Here is a 19,750-nt window from a genome sequence, read left to right as displayed (position 1 = left end):
AAAAAAAAAGTAACTCTGTCGATCAACTTAATTTGTTGATTATTTAAAAAGAACCACACATGATCGTAAATATCTGAGGGCCAAGTGTACGATTGAACACAAATAGGTGGTGCCAGCTGCCAAACCAGGTGGGGTACCGCCGACCAAAGTATAATCTAATAAATAATTCTTCCAAATTGCGTGGAGTATTAGCTGCTCAAAGACACTCTCAGCATTGCAAACGTCTTCTTATATTCTTCCTCTCTTTGTTCAGTGGATTATAGATATAGGGCAACAGAGAATTTGAAATTATAGATATGAGGTAACAGAGAATTCATTTGAGATTGTTGTGCAGTGGAGCACGAATTTTGGCGAGACGCAGGAAGATGGAGGTTTGGTCATGGCGGGTGCGCCATACTTATGAGAAAGAGAAACGGAGAAGGGAGAGGAGTGATACATCTCCAACGTATCTATATTTTTTTATTGCTTCATGCTATATTATCTACTGTTTTGAGCAATATTGGGCTTTATTATTCACTTTTATATTATTTTTGAGACTAACCTATTAACCGGAGGCCCAGCCTAGATTTGCTGTTTTTTTTTGCCTATTTCAGTGTTTCGAAGAAAAGGAATATCAAAGGGAGTCAAAACGGAACGAAATCAACTGGAGATGTTATTTTTGGAAGGAAAGCCACCGGATAGACTTGGACTCTACGTCAGGGGATACGGGAGGTGCTCACGAGGGTGGGGGGCGCCCCCCCTAGGGCGCGCCCCCCTGCCTCGTGGAGGCCCCGTAGCTCCTCCGACGTACCCCCTGCACCCATATATACTCTCGTACCCTAAAACTTTCAGAACAGAGATTAGGTAGAAAGTTCCGCCGCCGCAAGCCTCTGTAGCCACCAAAAACCAATCGGGGCCCTCTCCGGCACCCTGCCGGAGGGGGCCATCATCACCGGTGGCCATGGAGGAGTATCCCGGAGGGGTCTTCATCACCATGAAGGCCAAGGACCAGAAGGTGGAGGCCATGGAGGAGGAAGCACAAGGGGGAGAACCTCTCCTCCTCTCTTCCGGTGGCGCCGGAGTGCCATCAGGAGGGGAATCATCGCCACGGTGATCGTCTTCATCAACATCACCATCATCATCTCTTTTACGCGGTCCACTCTCCCGCACACCGCTGTAATCCCCTACTTGAACATGGTGCTTTATGCCACATATTTATGATCCAATGATGTGTTGCCATTCTATGATGTTTTGAGTAGATATCTTTTGTCTTTGGGTTGATTGGTGATCTAGATTGGTATGAGTTGTATGTTTTACTTTGATGCTGTCCTATGGTGCTCTCTGTGTCACGCAAGCGTGAGGGATTCCCGCTGTAGGGTGTTGCAATACGTTCATGATTCGCTTATAGTGGGTTGCTAGAGTGACAGGAGCTTAAACCCGAGTAAGAGAGATCGTTGCGTATGGGAATAAAGAGGACTTGATGCTTTAATGTTATGGTTGGGTTTTACCTTAATGATCTTTAGTAGTTGCGGATGCTTGCTAGAGTTCCAATCATAAGTGCATATTATCCAAGTAAAGAAAGTATGTTAGCTTATGCCTCTCCCTCATATGAAACTGCAATAGTGATTACCGGTCTTGTTAACAATTGCCTAGGACAATTCCGCACACCGATCCACCATTATTCCACATTCTCTATTTATAATACTAAGTAATATATTCTAACTTTATGATAACAGCACCTACTTTTATGTTTTAGCTCTCCGATACCATGCAAAGTTATTCTCTTCATACCCACAACGTAGTTTTATTTCTCGTTGCTAGGTTGAAGCAAACGTTCGGTGCACGTAGAGTCGTATCAGTGGCAGATAGGACTTGAGAGAATATTGATCTTACCTTTAGCTCCTTGTGGGTTCGACACTCCATACTTATCACTTCCATCTTTGGAAAGTGCTACGATGATTCCTTGCACTTGGGGATTATCAAGGAGGAGTGTAACAGAGAGGTTGCCCTTCTTGGCCCTCTGATTATCTCCAGCGACGCCACGCGAGTAAGAAGAGACGACGGAGACGGTGTGTGGGCTGTCGGAGTGCGAGTAAGAGAAGAGACGGCAACGGCGACGGCGTGAGCCCAGCCGCCACCACTCCTCTCGGGTGCGAGCATGCCGATGCCCAGCCGGATTCGGGGCGACCTCGCTGACGCCCAGCTGTCGTCACCCCGTCGCCTTCCACTCCTCCCGGGCTCCTTTTCCCTGGCCCAAGCAGCGCTGCACAGGCCATCACTCCTCACCGCTGGGCTACCAGCCCATGTAGCGGGGAGGAGGTGCACTTGGCGTCCCCATTAGGATGCTTTTGTAACTCGCTTGTTACGAGCGGTAAAAATGTTGAGCGTGTTTAAAAAAATATGTTCATTAAGCCTAAAAATAATCATCATGAAAAATATTCAACATGTATTTAAAACTGTCCGTTCTGTTTTAAAAAAATCATCTCATATTTAAAAGAACTATTAATCAAGTTTTAAATCTGTTTACCATGTTTAAAAAAAACTTAAATAGGAAAATAGAAAATAAAAAAGGAAAGAGTTAAAAACATAAAAATAAATAAAACAGGAAAAAGTACGTCGGAAAACATATACACAAAAAGAACAAAAGATGTTCACTTATGTACTTCTATAACTGTTGATGGATTTTGGGACCAAAACATATGTAATTTAATACATGTTCATGAAACAAAAAAAGAAAGTCATGTCCATTTTTTAAAAGTGTTCATATTTTTTAAAATATTCATGTAACTTAAAAATGTTTATGGCTTTTTAAGAAAATGTTTGTGTAATTTTGAAAAAGTGCTTGCACACTTTTAGAAATGTTTATGTATTTTCCAAAATATTCATGTGCTTCTTGTAACAAGAAACCAAAAATGAGGAAAACCTATAAAGAAGCATAAAATAGAAAAGAAAATAAAAGAAATAGAAAAGTTCAGAAAATAAAACTAAAATAATATAGTATAGCAAGAAAAGCTCGAAGAAAAAAAATGAAAAAATATGGTCCAAAAAAAAAGTATGGAACGACGTTTGCCTTCCGCTGCCGGGTCAAGAAAACGAACGTAAAAACATAGGTTCGACCGAAATCACATGAAACTGCATCTTCCTTTTAGCTACTAGCCTGCATGGGGCACCAGAGGCTTATACTCCCTCCGTTTCTAAATATTTGTCTTTCTAGAGATTTTAACAAATGACTATATACGAAGCAAAATGAGTGAATCTATACTCTAAAATATGTCTACATACATTCGTATGTTGACATATTTAAAATGTCTAGAAAGACAAATATTTGAGAACGGAGGGAGTATGTAGCAATAGCTAGATATTGCCTTTGCAGTCCTGACGTAATATTCTTGAGCAAACGTAATTAGCAGCCCTCCACATTGCACAGCTTAGCTCCACATTGGCGGTTGGCAGAACACCACCTTTATTATTAACCGTATGCAACGACGCTGGGTGAAAAGGCGTGGCCCCAGTGGAGAACACCACTTGGCCACGCTCTAGCTAAGTGAGCCGAAGCAGAGCAACACCTGTAAGATTCTGAGCCTGACGAAACTGAACCGGGGGATCGATGCCAGTGGAGTACTACTCCAGGTGAGGCTGATGCTGGGCCCCGCAAATCAGTGAGACCGCACGTCCCCTCCAACTCCAAGTGGTACTCGGTAAGGAACCTGCTTGTAAGCTAGCCTGGGCCATCCGGTGGATCACTGAACGGAATCGAGGTTCCCCTTCATACTTCACGCTCCATATGCAGTTGAGCGCATCTGCTGTAGTCGCCTTCCGCCCTTCGCCCAAGTTCCAGAGCTCGGGCGCAGGGTACCTCCATATGCAACGACCTTCACCGCACTGCACGCATCATAGCCATCTTCACTCCGCCTATATACTATTATTACTGTTGTTGGTTTTGGAATCCTGCTAAACAATCCTTCTGATAATGTAGTTTGACGATACAATACAACACAGCTTTACAGGTTACACAGGAAAAACCTCAGGCCCAAGTTCAGAAACAAAATAAGATGAAATCCATCACTTCCATTCAAAAAATAAAATCATGCCAAAACGAAATCCATCGGTTAAGTTAAACGAACGAAACCATGCCACGCAGGTTCGGTGCAGCAGATGCCTTCAGCCTCTCAAGTTTAGGAATAAATAAGTGAAACAATACCACACAGACAGGAGATTCAGTACAGCAAAGGCCTCTGGCCCAAATTCAGAAATAAACAATACAGTATTTCCTGGGCACATGTCCAAAGGAAAACAGGACAATTTCTTTCTTCACCATCTCGTTACACATCCATCACGGAACTTGCGCATCTTCAACATTGGCAGGCTTCCTCAACTTTGTATGTCTGATGTTTTGCTTGTCGAAGCGAACGCGCCATCAGTCCTACACCGCCAACAAAGAAGACAGAAATAGTTAGTAGCTATGACAATTGACAAACCCTCAATAGATCCCAACATTAATATAAACTCTAAGAGGATGATTATGAGAATCTAAGCAACACCATGGGTTTGCAAATCATGTTAGCTAGAGAAGGAACACACACAAACAACTTAAGAGCAACATTTTATGACAGTTAATAACTTGCACGCTTGCAGTCTGCTGCCAATGGACATGAAGTAATTCTGGAATAGTCTGCAAAAGGTCTAAGCATTTCTGTTGCATAAGCATATATAGTGGCATACAACTTGACAAAGATGCAATTTATGCATGTGTCCACTGAGGGAGAAAACTGAATTCTTAGAACATGAATCATTGGCTGCTAAGAGAATCAAATATACAACAACAAATATACCGTTCACAAAAAAAAAGAGAATCAAATATACAACAACAAATATCCAACCAGTATGCAGTGTTAACATATACCTTGAGCCATCTAAGTACTAGACCACGTGTAGACATCCAGGTCTTCACCATTAAGTCGCCGGTGCTGCTCTTGAAGCCCATGCACCCAGCGGGAAGAGACCTCTTGCATATCCTCGTCCAGCCACAGCTGTTGCAAACTGCCGAACCCCTCTACACGGCTTAAGTTTGGACAACCATGTACACGCAGGTATGTCACTTGAGGGAGGTTGCAGACTCTCTCGAGGCCTTCACATCTCCTAATAACGAGCTCAGAGAGCACTGGGAGGTTCTCCACGGCCTTCAAGTTGTTTATTCCCATTAAAAGGATCTCCTTCAAGCAGACAGTGTCCTCTCCAAGCTGTCGTGGCAGAGCCCTCAGCTGTGGGCAATTGTCAAGTTGTAACCCCACCAAACGGGGCAGCAGTTGCAACCTTGCAGATTGGGCATCCTCTTTCTGAATCTCAGCAGCTCCATCCTCTCCTCTTACATCAGCAGAAGCAACTTCTTCCTCAAAAAAAGACCACTCCTCCCAGTTGGGCATATCCGTGAAGATCAGCCGTTCAAGTTTAGGGAAAGCAACCAACTCATTACATACAAGATCACCCTTTTTGCAGCCAACAAATTCTGGTCCAACCTTGGTAACTGCATATGCTCCGCTTATTTTCAGATATTTCAAGTTGGGTAGCTGCCCGATCGGTGGAAGTTCCACACATGATCGTACATCTACGAGTGTCAAGTATATTAAGGAAGACAAACAGGTGGTACCAAACCAGGTGGGATACTGCTGACCAAAGAATGTAATAATACGTATGTCTTCCAGGTTAGGTGGAGGTATTAGATGCTCAAAGACCTTCTCAGCATTGCTGGCATCTTCTTCTGAATATGATCCCTCTCCATGTCCAGTCCACCCTAGTGTTAGTGTTTTCAGATGTTTTTTGTCCGTCAGCACTACATCTGTATTGCAATGAGCCATTCTTTCCAATTTAACAAGACTAAGATACCTCATCTGCGACAAAGAAGACAACTCTTCCAACTTCCATCCATCTTGTATAACATCATTATCACTTCCATCACCAACTGGATAATCTCCTAAATAAGTGAGGAGCTTCAGTTTCCCTATCCCTCGTGGAACCTGGTTTATTTTTGTGCCAAGAAAATTAAGAAATCTTAAGCTGGTCAACATGGTCATCGCTGAAGGAAGATTGTGCAGCGCATAACACCACCTCAAGCTCAGTACTTGAAGGTTCCTTAGGGAACCAATAGATTCCGGAAGACAAGATATGCCAGTATAATCCAGATTAAGTAGGCGTAGATGTATCAATTTTCCTATACAGCCTGGGATACTTTGTACAAGTGAGTATTTCAGTACCAAAACACGAAGAAGAAGAAATCTCTTGAACAATGTATCCTCAATTCTCCATGGACCCATAACAGTTAGGAAAGTCCTCACCTTAACCTCCAGCTTATCCACTCTAGGTAAAACTAACATATCCTTCTGAATAATAGCAGTGACACGTCGCAGTTTTGACATATTTTCACACCTTAATGATTCAATATCTCCAGTAAAACATTCTCCTCTTGATATATTATAAGCAAGCTGTCTTAAGAGGTCATGCATTTTGCATTGAGACTGGTCAAAACTTAGAATATCTGGCTGGAGGAGATTCCGATGGATTAGCTCGTAGTAGTACTCTTCTGCTATATCTTCTAGTAGTTGGTCTTGCTGCTCCTCAATGAAGCCTTCAGCAATCCATAACCAGATAACTTCATCACGCCGAATAATAGAATCTTCAGTATAGAAAGCACAATAAAGGAAACACTGATTGAGACGATGCGGTAACTCATCATAGCTAAGATACAAAGCCTCTTCTATTTCATCCAAGAGGATGCTCTCAGAACCAACATATTTGCTCAAATACTTTCTCCACTCATTCTCCGTCAGATCTCTACTTGCCAAAGCACTAGCGGTAACCTTTATTGCAAGAGGGAGGTGACCACATTTACGAACAATCTCAATCCCTATGTTTCTTAAATTCTGCACTTCTTTCTCTTCCTCAATGTTCATGCTCTTCCAAAGTAGCTCCCATCCCACCTCTATTGACATGAGATCAACTCGATGGGTATGCTCTACACCTATTCTCCTTGTAATTTGATCATCTCGTGTGGTTAGCAATATTACTCCCGCAGTTGTTCCATGAAATGCAGGCCTTAGTAAATCTGTCCATACATTGGAATGCCACACATCATCAAGAATGAGAAAGAAACTCTTTCCTTCAATTGTTTCTGCGAGCTTCCTCTGCAGCTCTGTTATGGTCTCACCATGCTCATGATGCACACCAATATTTCGGAGAAGCTCTTTAAGAGAAGTTATTTCATTGTAGTCTTGCGAAACACAAATCCATGCATGCATCTCGAAGCTTCCTTTTATTTTTTGGTCATTGTATATTTTCTGAGCTAGTGTTGTCTTACCAACTCCTCCAGTTCCAACGATACCAAGCTTGTAAGATTTGTATTCCTTGTGTCCAAGCACTAAGTCCACCAACTTCCTTGTAGAATGTATAATCTCCTTCCCCACAATGTTGGGCTCAACAAGGTTGGAACTTCTTATGAGTTTGGATGTTGGACCATTTCGAGTAGGTTGTATACTACTGTTGAAAGTTGAAAATATCTTGTCATTTGCAATGTTCTCTATATTTTTGTTGAGGCTTCTAACCCGAACAGCAACATCACGGCGTGGCACTATGTTGCAAAAACAAGAGGAAACTGAAAGGCCTTTGCATGCAACTGATTTGCCTGATGATGGTGAAGGGTGGTCAGCAAGTAGCTTGCTTCCTTTACATCTAGCCACATCCAAGATTTCATCAACATCATATATAACATCTCTCAGTTGACCAAGCCAATTGTTTACTGCTTGCTCTTTTGTCCTCCTTTTCTCAGCATCGTATATACAACACTGAATTAGTTCCACTCGCCGCAGCAGTTTTGTGAGCTCTTCTTCCACCCCTAGGATTAGTATGGCCTCATCTGTAATTACATCTTGCAACTTATTGACACTTGATTTAAGCAAAGTTTCAAGTATGGCCGCCATGGATCAGACAAACTCAGCGCCAGAGGTCCACCAAAAACACTAGGATATTCCCTGAGAAATGCAGAAACTGAAAGCTGAAATGAATGCACAAGGTATGATAACATGCTTCGAAGGTGGGACAAGGCTCACGAAATTTAACACTAATGGGTTGCCATTTACATGTTCAACAATTTAGCATAATATAGCTATGCACTTACAGATTGAGCGGTACGGCAAGTATTGAGGTCTAAATTCTTGATCATCTGGCATTTTGTTCTGTAATTATTTTTTCCAGTTCCAATTTGCATAGTGGCCTCCACACCGAACTACTACTGAAAATGTTGCATTTAGTTACAACATAGAGTGATACAGATAGATCATCCAGCTATTTATTTCTGTTTGTCTAGTTCATCTTAACTCTAATTGGTTTCGTACAAGCTAGCCTATCAATCATCATAATTTATTCCACTGTAGTTCCGAAACCAAAGCGGCAAGCTCTGTGAAGTACGGTAGCAAGGTTTTACCTTACAAACCAATCTTCTAGCCCATCGGTAGTTTTAAAGATCTCGCAAGGTCAAGTGCAAGGTAGAATCACAATATAGATAACAGAAGATTATCGAACAACTACCAGGGGGGAAACAATGCTGCTGCACCTGCAATGGATGAGACAAGATTATTGAGCAACTAGTGAACAAAACAAAGTAGTGTCAGAAGTGCACATAACTGAACTGAATATATATACCTGAATACAGAGGATAGCTAAACTGATAAGCCACTGATGACCATCAACAAAGATCAAGGCAAAACCTCCATTTCTAAGAAGATTTCTGAGACTTGGAGATGCCTTTGCCTGGTCCAATAGCAGCAGCATACAAGAGCCAAGCAACAGTAGTGGCCAGCTACCACACATCAGTAGATGATAAATGGCCGGCCCTCCTCTGCTTGCGGTTCGTGGCCACACAACACAGTCCACAAAGATGGCCATTGGCTGGAAAAGTCTTCTGAAAGAGATTGGCAAGCTGTAGTACACCAATGCACAACACAGAAACGCCTCGCTTCAGTTTTGATTGCAGGCAACGATCTAATTAATCTTTCATGCCAAAAAAAGTGTACTTAATCTAATATATCCAATTCCTTCCAACTAAATGGACCTTCACGCATTTGCACTTAAACTGTAGGCACGTGACTAAGACGGGGATAAGCTGCATTCATCTCCATCACATAGTAACTGAGTTCAGAGAAGGTAGTACCGAAGAGCAGTGCACTGCGTAGCGCTACGACAGACGCTAGTAGTTTCCGCAATTTCCTTATTGTTCTTCTGTTTAGTTGCAGAGAACAGAGTTTCTCCTTCATAGCTCACGCTTATCCCCTGGACTAGATAGCTGTTTCACAACATACTTGGTCCCCTCCATCGTCGTCGCTAGCCGCCCTTTGCCGAAGTTCAGAGCTCCGGCGTAGTGTACCTCCTGGCTCTCCTGCCGGGGCTGTGCTCCTTCGTAGCAACCTTCGCCGAACTGCACACGCTCGTGCCCTGTTTATTCTGCAGCTGTGTCAGTTCTGCATCATCATCGTCGTTTTCCTTCACCAGGACACACACAGGCAAAACAGGTTTGGAGACACAGGTTAGGCAATTTCAGTGTGGCAAACCGTCAGACCCCAATTCAATTCAAAGAACAAAATCATGCATGCCAAAACGAAAACCATCGGTCATATTCAAAGAAGGAAACCGTGTCAGACAGGTTCTGTGCAGCAAAAAGTGGAAACCATTGCTCACATTCAAAAAATGAAACAGTGCCATGCTGGTTCAGTACAACGAAGGTCTCCGGCTCTAGTTCAGGAAAGGAAAAAAAAAAGGAATTTGATACATCGCGGAGAGCACTTGCCCAAAGAAAAACAGGACATTTCCTTCAAAAGCCCGCTACAACACCCACGTACTTGCACTTCCTTGACTTAGTATGTCTTGCGCGCCATTTGCCCGTCGAAGTGAACTGCGCCATGACTCATCAGCATTAGAGGCTGCCACCATTTTGTCAAACATATAAACATGAATTAGGGAACAAACCATAGTAATTAACAACTAGTTATGACAAACACACAAGAGACCAAGGCACAAAAATTAATGTCCAACTAGTATATATATGCAGTGTTCATACCTTTGTGCCATCTAGCTGCTAAACATCGTGTAAACATCCAGGTCTTCGTCATGAAGCCGCTGGTGTTGCTTTTGAAGCCCAAGCACCCAACTAGGGGAGATCTCTTCCATATCCTCACCCAGCCACAACTGCCGCAAACTGTCTAACCCATCCACATGGCTTAAGTTTGGAGAACCATTTACACGAAGCTCTGACACTTGAGGGAGATTAGAGAGTCTCTCCAGGCCTTCACATTTATTAATAATAAGGAGCTCAGAGAGCAGTGGGAGGTCATCCACAGCCTTCAAGTTGTTTGTTTCAATTAGTTCGAGGTGCTTTAATCCGGCAGTGTCCACTCCAAGCTGTAGCGGAAGAGCCCTCAACTTTGGGCAACCATCAAGTTTCAACTTCACCAAACGAGGCAGCAGTTGCACCCTTGCAGATGGGGCATCCTCTTTCTGAATCTCAGCAGTTCCATCCTCTCCCCTTTCATTAAGAGCAGCTTCTATTTTTTCTTTAAAAAAGGACCACTCCTCCCAGTTGGGCATATCCCTGATGATTAACCATTCAAGTTTAGGGAAAGCAACCAACTGACTACATATGGAGTGGGCCGTCGTGCAACCAACGAATTCAGGTCCAACCTTGGTAACTGCATATGCTTCCTCAATCCTCAGATATTTCAAGTTGGGTAGCTGGCCAATCGGTGGAAGACTCACACATCGTAGATTTCTGAGGATTGCGTGTACCAGTGAAGACAAACAGGTGCTACCAAACCAGCTGGGATAGCGCCGACCAAAGAACCCAATAATATATAGGGTTTCCAAGTTGGCTGGAGGTATTAGCTGCTCAAACACCTTCTCAGTTTTTCCAATATCTTCTGAATATGATGTCCACTCTAGTACTAGTGCTTTTAGATGCTTTTTATCCATCAACATTGTATTTGTACTACAACAAGCTGCTCTTTCCAAGTTAACCAATGTAAGATACCTCAGCAGCGACGCGGATGACAACTCTTCCAACTTCCATCCATCTTGTACATCAGCATTATTACTTCCTTCTCCAACTGGAAATCCCCGCACATCAGTGAGGAACTTCAATTTTCCTATCCCTTTTGGAACCTGATTTATTTTTGTATCAAGAAGACTGAGACATCTTAAACTATACAACTGCGACATCGCTGAAGGAAGACTGTGCAGAACATCACAATAATTCAAGCTCAAAATTTGAAGGTTCTTCAGGGAGCCGATAGATTCCGGAAGACAGGATATGCCAGTATAATCAAAATCAAGTAGCCTTAGATGTATCAGTTTTCCTATATGATGTGGAATGCTCTGTACAAGTGAGTAATTTAGTACCAAAACACGAAGAAGCAGAAACCTCTTGAACAATGTATCCTCAATGCTCCGGGGACCAAGAACAGTAAAGAACGTCCTCACCTTAGCTTCCACCTTGTTCATTCTAGGTAACACTAATTTATCTTTCTTACTCACAACAGTAACTCGTCGTAGTTTTGACATATTCACACCCCTTAATGTTTCAATATCTCCAATAAAACATTCTTCTTTTGATATGTTTAAAGCAAACTGTCTTAAGAGGTCATGCATTTTGCATTCAGCCTGGTCAAAAGATTTGTTATCAGGTTGGAGGAGATTTCGATGGATTAGCTCATAGTAGTACTCTTCTGCTGTGTCTTCTAGTAGTTGGTCTTGTTGCTCCTCAACAAAGCCTTCGGCAATCCATAACCTGGTAATTACACGACGGAGAATGGCATAATCTTCAATATACAATGCACAATAAAGGAAGCACTGCTTCAAACGATACGATAACTCATTGTAGCTTAGATATAAAGCTCCCTCCATTCCATTAGAAAGCATGCTCTCGGAGCAAGCATATTTGCTCAAAATCTTTTTCCACTCATTTTCTGTTCGATCTCTGCTTGCCAAAACACTAGCAGTAACCTTGATTGCAAGAGGGAGGCAACCACATTTACGGACAATCTCAATCCCTATGTTTCTTAGATTCTGCACTTCTTTCTCTTCGTCAATATCCATGGTCTTCCAAAGTAGCTCCCATCCCACATCTACTGACATAAGATCAACTCGATGGATATGTTGCACACCTATTGTCATTGCAATTTGGACATCTCGTGTTGTTACCAATATTGCTCCAGCAGTTGTTGCATGTAATGGAGTTCTTAGTAAATCCGTCCATATATTGGACTGCCACACATCATCTAGAACGAGAAAGAAACTCTTGCCTTTAATTGTTTCTGCAAGCTTTCTCTGCAGTTCTCCAATGGTTTCACCTTGTTCATGATAGACACCAATATTGCGGAGAACTTCTTTCAGAAGAGCAACTTCGTTGTAGTCTTGTGAAACACAAATCCATGCGTGTATCTTGAAGCTTCCTTTTATTTTTTGGTCATTGTATATTTTCTGAGCTAGTGTTGTCTTACCGACTCCTCCGGTTCCAACAATAGCGAGTTTGTGAGATTTTTTTTCCTTGTTTGCAAGCACCAAGTCCACCAACTTCCTGCTAGAATGTATGATTTCCTTTCCCACAAGGTTGGGCTCAATAAGGTTGGAGCTTCTTATCAGTTTAGATGTTGAATCACTTCCAGTAGATTGTGTACCACTGTCGAATGTTAAGAATATGCTGTCCTTCAAAATGTTCTCTATCTTCTTGTTGAGGCTTCTAATCTGAACACCAACATCACGACGTGGACCGATGTTACAAAAGCAAGAGAAAACTGAATGGCCATTAGATGCAGCTGATTTATTTGATGACCATGAAGGATGGTCAGGCAGTAGCTTGCTTCCTTTGCATCTAGCCACGTCCAGGATTTCATCAACATCATATATAACATCTCTCAGTTGGCCAAGCCAATTGCTTACTGCTAGCTCTTTTGCCCTCCTTTTCTCAGCGTCATATATACAACACTGAATTAGTTCAACTCGTCGCAGCAGTTCTGCAAGCTCTTCTTCCACCCCTAAGATTAGTATGGCCTCGTTGGTAATGACATCTTGCAACTTACTGGCACATGATCGAACCAGAGCTTCTAGTATGGTCGCCATGGATGAGGCAAACTCAGCGCTAGAGATCCACCAAAGAACACCAGGATCAGGGTGACTTGTTTAATTTCTGAATGGCAAAAACCAAAGTCTGAAAATTAAACTGAGACAAGTCTCAAGTGAAGTTATATATCAACACAAAGGATGTGAGCAGATATAACTACTGAGTTGTTGTTAACCTTTTGAAAAATATTAGCATAATGAAGCTATGCAATGTATATACAGATATAGTGCCCTGACTAGTTTCTTTTTTTTCCTGCTTCTGTCAGGTATATTAAACTAATATACTGATTTTCTTCTCTCAGCTCAAGGATATTAAATGGCAGCAGCTGCATAGAAGCATATATACATAAAGAACCGCAGAAAAAATGTTGCATTGCGTTACAGTATATATACAGATATTAATCATACAGCTATATATTTGTTTGTCTGATCCATTCTACCCTTGACTAGAAATGATGAACACGAAGCCGGCGAAGGCGAGCACGATGCCAACCGCGCGGTGCAACCGTGAGCACGGCGGGACGCACGGTGCTCCACTGCAGTGCCAGTGTTACTGCACGGTGCTGCCAAAATCAGGCGTCAATTGCAATCCAACCGCTCTCCTTTCTCCCCGTCAATTCAGAATTAACCGAGGTCACTGCACAACACACGCTAACTAGACCAGACCGGAGAGCGGAGAAAAAACTGGAAACTTGAACACATTTACAGCAGATCCTTCCCGCACTGACACAACTGACAAATTAACAACTAGCCTGTATGCCAGTATGCATCCATCACAAGACATCACGTTAATCTAAAGCAAACAAAGTTAAACTCCAATTGGATTAGCTTCAATCACAAGTTCTTAATATCTAACCCAAGCTGAAAGAGATATAACTCTACTTGGGGCTCTGTCGTGAACAGCTAAACTTAGACACTGCATTAGCTAGCTGCTTAACTCTCTCGATCAACTTAATTAGGAGCCCACCACCCTCAGCTTAATCTGAATGTCATTGTTCCATCCCCGGCATTCAGATTAAGAAGCGTCTCCCAAATATCAAACCGTGTTTCGACTCCAGAGTTCAAACTTTTGTGGGCAACAAGAACATTTTCTCGTTTGAACTTGCCTGGTTTGAAAGAGAAGGGTTCCTTGAGTTGTTAGCTCGGGAGTGGGCTAATGTCTCAGGAGGAAGGACGCCTATCAAGCGATGGCAATGCAAGATTCGTCATCTCCGAAGGTTCCTTCGTGGTTGGGCTAAGCACACGCATGGAATTTATAAGGCGGAGAAGGAGAGACTTCTTCTACTTATTCAAAACCTTGAAGTTAAAGCAGAAACTTCTATCTTGGATTCCAATGAGTTGGAAACAAAGATAGAGGCGGAGATGCAACTTAAAAAGTTTCTTCGCGAGGAGGAATTGAAGTGGGCGTTGCGAGCTAAGGTTCGCAAAATAGTAGAAGGCGAGGATAATACTCAATTCTTTCATATGATTGCTAATGGGAAGCATCGTAAAAAGAGAATTTTCCAACTAGAACAAGATGAAGGGACGATAGTTGGTCAAGACAATCTGAAAGTTTACATTATCAATTATTATAAGCAGTTGTTTGGTCCCCCGGAAGAGACTTTTGTGTCGTTAGATGAGTCTAGGGTTAAGAATGTGCCTCAACTTGAGACTGCCGAGAATGAGCTCCTGACTGCTCCTTTCTCGGAGAAAGAGGTGTTTGAGGCCATTGCACAAATGGAGAATAATAAGGCTCCAGGACCGGATGGGTTTCCGGCGGAGTTCTACAAAAAGTGCTGGCATTTTATCAAGGGAGATTTGATGCCCATGTTTCAGGAGTTTTTTGAGGGACAGCTTCAGTTGTTTAAGCTGGACTCTGGGACGATAACTCTTCTTCCTAAGAAGACAGAGGCTGTTCGCATTGAGCAGTTCAGACCTATATGTCTGCTTAATGTGAGTTTCAAAATCTTCACCAAGGTCGGGACGAACAGACTTACGCAGATTGCGCACTCAGTAGTTCAGCCGTCCCAGACTACTTTCATGCCTGATAGAAACATCCTTGAAGGGGTTGTTGTCTTGCATGAAACGCTTCATGAGATCCACTCCAAAAAACTTGATGGCGTAGTTTTTAAAGTGGATTTTGAAAAAGCATATGATAAAGTTAAATGGCCTTTCCTTCAACAAGCTTTGCGTATGAAAGGTTTTGATCTGGCCTGGAGAAACCAGATTGATTCCTTTACGCAAAAAGGGAGTGTCGGGATTAAGGTGAATGATGACGTAGGACACTATTTCCAAACACACAAGGGGCTAAGGCAAGGAGACCCTATGTCACCGATCCTGTTTAACATAGTGGCTGATATGCTGACTATTTTAATAGGTCGGGCAAAGGATGCAGGGCCGGTAGGTGGCCTGATTCCACATCTAGTTGACGGCGGGATTTCCATTCTTCAGTATGCTGATGATACTATCATCTTTATGGAGCACGACTTGGCGAAAGCAAGAAACATGAAGCTGCTGTTATGCTTATTTGAACAATTGTCTGGGCTCAAAATCAACTTCCACAAGAGCGAATTGTTTTGCTTTAGAAGAGCAAATGATGACCGGGAGATGTATCAACAATTGTTCGGATGTGAATTGGGCTCATTACCGTTTACATACTTAGGTATACCCATTCATCATTGTTCGATAATAACGAGATAAAAGAGACACGAGAGCACATAGATTTTTACGTGAAAACCCTTGCGGGAGAAAACCACGGACACACGAAGGCGCGATCACTATGAGGAGGAGTATTACAAGCACGAGACGACAGACCGTCTGAGGTGCGACTACATGGGGTATATATGAGGGGCAACACATAGGAGTCCTTGTAGGACAAGTAAACGAGTTGTACTCGTACGCGTCGGTACCAACGCAAAAGGCCCACATCGTATGTACTATGTCTAGTCCAATACGGTACTAGAATTTGGATCACAATTTAACAATCTCCACCTTGAGCCAAATTCCTTCCAGTAGTCGAAGAAAGTGAATAACTCCATCCAAAACAGCTTAAACACCTTGTGCGTCAAAGTCCATAGGACTAGTGAGAAATACCAACTAAGCCTGAGCAAAGCTCAAACTTATTGGTCGGAACTGGCTTTGTCATCATATCAGCAGGATTATCATGAGTACTTATCTTGCATACCTTCAAATCACCTTCAGCAACAACATCTCGAATATAATGATATCTGACATCAATGTGCTTTGTTCTCTCATGATACATTGGATTCTTTGTAAGATATAGCACTTTCACTGTCACTAAATACGGTAGGGCAAGATGAGTCTCCACAAAGCTCAGTGTACAAACCTCTCAACCAGATAGCTTCTTTGCATGCCTCAGAAATAGCCATATACTCGGCATCAGTAGTGGAAAAAGCCACAATAGACTGCAAAGTTGCTCTCCAACTCACAGCACAACTACCAATGGTGAAAACATAACCTGTGAGTGATCTTCTCTTATCCAAATCACCAGCAAAATCAGAATCAACAAAACCAACAAGTCCATCTCTAGATTTCCCAAACTGTAAATAAGCATTAGAAGTACCACGCAGGTATCTGAAAATCCACTGAACTGCTCTCCAATGCTCTTTTCCAGGATTAGCCATGTATCTACTGACAACACTCAATGCATATGATAAATCCGGACGAGAACAAACCATGGCATACATAAGTGAACCAACTGCACTCGAATAGGGAACTCTAGACATGTACTCAATATCTGCATCTGACTTAGGACATAAGGCTGATGATAATTTGAAGTGTGCAGCTAACGGAGTACTCACCGGCTTGGCATTATGCATATTAAAACGACGAAGAACTTTATCAATATATCCCTTCTGACTGAGATACACTTTTCCAGATGGTCTATCTCTGGATATTTCCATGCCAAGTATTTTCTTTGCTGCACCCAAATCCTTCATCTCAAATTCATTAATCAATTGCTTCTTTAGTTCATTAATCTCTGATATACTCTTTGCAGCAATTAGCATATCATCAACATAAAGGAGCAAATAAATAGTTGAACCATTGACAGTTTTCAAATAAACACAACTATCATAATTAGACCTTTTGAAACCTTGAGAGAGCATAAAGGTGTCAAATCTCTTGTACCACTGTCTCGGGGATTGCTTCAATCCATACAGAGATGTCTTTAACTTACAGACAAGCTTTTCTTTTCCAGGAATAACAAAACCTTCAGGTTGTTCCATATAAATATCCTCTTCTAATTCTCCATGTAAGAATGCATTTTTAACATCCAATTGTTCAAGCTCAAGATCATGCATGGCAACAATACTGAGTAAAGTGCGAATAGAGCTATGCTTCACAACAGGAGAAAAGACCTCGTTATAGTCAATACCTGGAATCTGACTGTAACCTTTAGCAACTAACCTTGCTTTATATCTTGTCTCATCATTAGGAGAAACACGTTCTTTCCTCTTGAAAACCCAATTGCAACAAATAGGTTTCTTCTCTCTAGGTAATCTTACTAAATCCCAAGTGCCATTTTTTCAAGTGATTCCATCTCATCATGCATAGCGGTCAGCAACTTATTACTATCAACAGAAATAATAGCCTCAGAATATGAAAAAGGCTCGGCATTACCTTCAATTTCTTCTGCAACAGATAAAGCAAAAGAAACAATATTGCACTCTTCAATTAACCTGTCAGGTTTATTACTAACCCGTCTAACTCTGTCACGTGCAAGATTCCAACTGGGTGGAACAATAGGCTGATTTGGAGTGGGAGTGACATGATCATCATTAATGACGGGTTCATCATATGCATCAACAATTTCATTACGAGACGTATCACTTGAATCAATAACATGCTCCACCTGAACAGTAGGCTGCTGAATAGGAGGCTGCTGTTCACTCTCAACAGGAACATTAGTAGATGAAACATCATGTAACATAGCAGATTCATTAAAGATAACATTTCTACTAATAACAACCTTCTGGGTTTCAGGATTCCATAATTTAAAACCTTTAACACCAGACTTATAACCAAGAAAGATGCACTTAACAGCCCTAGGCTCCAATTTTCCATTATCAACATGAGCATAAGTAGTGCAACCAAAAACTCTCAACTGTGAATAATCAGCAGGTGAACCAGACCATACCTCAATTGGAGTTTTCTTATTAAGAGCAATAGATGGTGAACGGTTAATGAGATAATAAGCAGTGGAAGCGGCCTCAGCCCAAAAACGCCTATGCAAACCTGCATTGGACAACATGCAACGGGTGTCGTGGTTCTAACTCTGACAGTGATGTAGGGGGTATGTATGGAGAGGCTAGATCTTAGCTATGGAGGAGTTGTAAACACATGAGGATTACGAGTTCATGCCCTTCTCGGAGGAAGTAACAGCCCTACGTCTCGGTGCCCGGAGGCGGTCAACTGAATTATGTGTGTATGAATAACAGGGGTGCGAACCCTTGATACTAAGGAGGGGGGTGGCTTATATAGAGTTCGCCAGGCCCCTCCAGCCCTCAGTAATGCAAGGTTTAAAGTACATTAAGACTGGGGATTACTGGTAACGCCCCTAATAAAGTGCTATGATGACCATAAAAGCTACTTAATGACCGACCGTTTGCGTGCAGGGTGACTTTAGATCTCCTGGCAGTCGAGTGGTTGGACTTTGGTCGAGTGATTGCTTCGTGGTCGAGTGTCTTGAATCTGTCGAGTGGGATACCTCCAAGTCGATTGAAAGGTGATTTCTTCTAGGGATGTCCTTGGGTAGGGTACTTAGGACAGGTCCATGCCCCTACCCTAGGTACATAGCTTCATCATTAGCCTCCTAATGGGTCGAGGTTCGAGTGGGGAAGGAGTTGGGGATCTTTCCGACTGGTTCTTCATGTTATATGAATGTCTTGTTTTGGATCAGTTGTCACGGATGATGTCGTCAACTTCTTTCAGTCGCCTTGATCCATTCTTGGCCTCTTGTCGAGTGAATTTCTTTACTTGTGAAGTTCCGAGTGACGGTGTGAAAGGGATCTTCTGCTTGACGAGTTGTTCTGCGGCCCGCGGATTTTGCAGGATTTGAATTTCTGGAAGCGCGCGGGACGGGGGCGGCCGCAGTAATCGGATGGGATAGGACGGAAGCTCCTCGATCCCCGCGCCACCTTTTTCCCCACGTACCGTGTGCGCGCCTGTTGCGGGATTTGACGGGATAGCCTGGGCCTACCAGTCAGCCACTCGGAAGCGACCTCTTATAAGCTGCCGGCTCGGGACCCCCGAACAGTGCACCTTCACTTTTCCCCCTTCCTTCACAAGATCCTCCGCCACCTCTTCTCTCACCTTGGTGCCGTAGGTCTGTTCAAGCTTCGCCGGCGATGATGGTGAAGGAGAGGACGTCGGCTCTGGAGCGTGCGAAGAAGGCGGCGGTGCAGGGGAAGGGGAAGAAGTCCGCTCGGGGCGGATCTTCCTCGAGGACTGCTCTGCCCGAGGATTGGATCCAGGGCGACTGGATGCCGTCGGTGATTCGGCAGGATGATCTCGATGATCTGGTCGAGGAGGGATTCATTCCCCACGAATCTGCGCGCCTCCCGGGTAAAGAAGTCGAACCCCAGCCTCTTGATGGTGAGTGCGTCCTCCTCGCCAC

General features: G+C 42.9%; 2 protein-coding genes across 4 annotated transcripts; both read right to left on the bottom strand.

Moving 5' to 3' along the window:
* Positions 1-4,125: 4,125 nt before the first annotated feature.
* Positions 4,126-8,879, bottom strand: LOC125542623 (putative disease resistance protein RGA4). 3 transcript variants are annotated; one of them, XM_048705720.1, is made up of 5 exons: positions 8,671-8,879; positions 8,453-8,581; positions 8,147-8,260; positions 4,883-8,000; positions 4,126-4,402 (listed from the first exon to the last, which is right to left on the bottom strand). In XM_048705720.1, exon 4 carries the CDS (start codon positions 7,947-7,949, stop codon positions 4,893-4,895), a length of 3,057 nt encoding a protein of 1,018 aa, XP_048561677.1. In that variant the 5' UTR covers positions 7,950-8,000; positions 8,147-8,260; positions 8,453-8,581; positions 8,671-8,879; the 3' UTR covers positions 4,126-4,402; positions 4,883-4,892. The 3 variants fall into 3 exon arrangements, with proteins under 3 accessions (XP_048561677.1, XP_048561676.1, XP_048561675.1); XM_048705719.1 differs by lacking the exon at positions 8,147-8,260 and having other exon boundaries at positions 4,883-8,016; XM_048705718.1 differs by lacking the exon at positions 8,147-8,260.
* Positions 8,880-10,089: 1,210 nt separating this feature from the next.
* On the bottom strand, positions 10,090-13,149 carry LOC125547832 (putative disease resistance protein RGA4). Its single transcript, XM_048711591.1, has one exon. It carries the CDS (start codon positions 13,132-13,134, stop codon positions 10,093-10,095), a length of 3,042 nt encoding a protein of 1,013 aa, XP_048567548.1. The 5' UTR covers positions 13,135-13,149; the 3' UTR covers positions 10,090-10,092.
* Between the last annotated feature and the right edge of the window lie 6,601 nt (positions 13,150-19,750).

The sequence above is a fragment of the Triticum urartu genome, chromosome 3 (assembly GCF_003073215.2).
Source record: "Triticum urartu cultivar G1812 chromosome 3, Tu2.1, whole genome shotgun sequence".
Taxonomy (NCBI): Eukaryota; Viridiplantae; Streptophyta; class Magnoliopsida; order Poales; family Poaceae; genus Triticum; species Triticum urartu.
The sequence above is the reverse complement of the archived record's forward strand: the minus strand, read 5'-3'. Positions and strand labels throughout refer to the sequence as shown.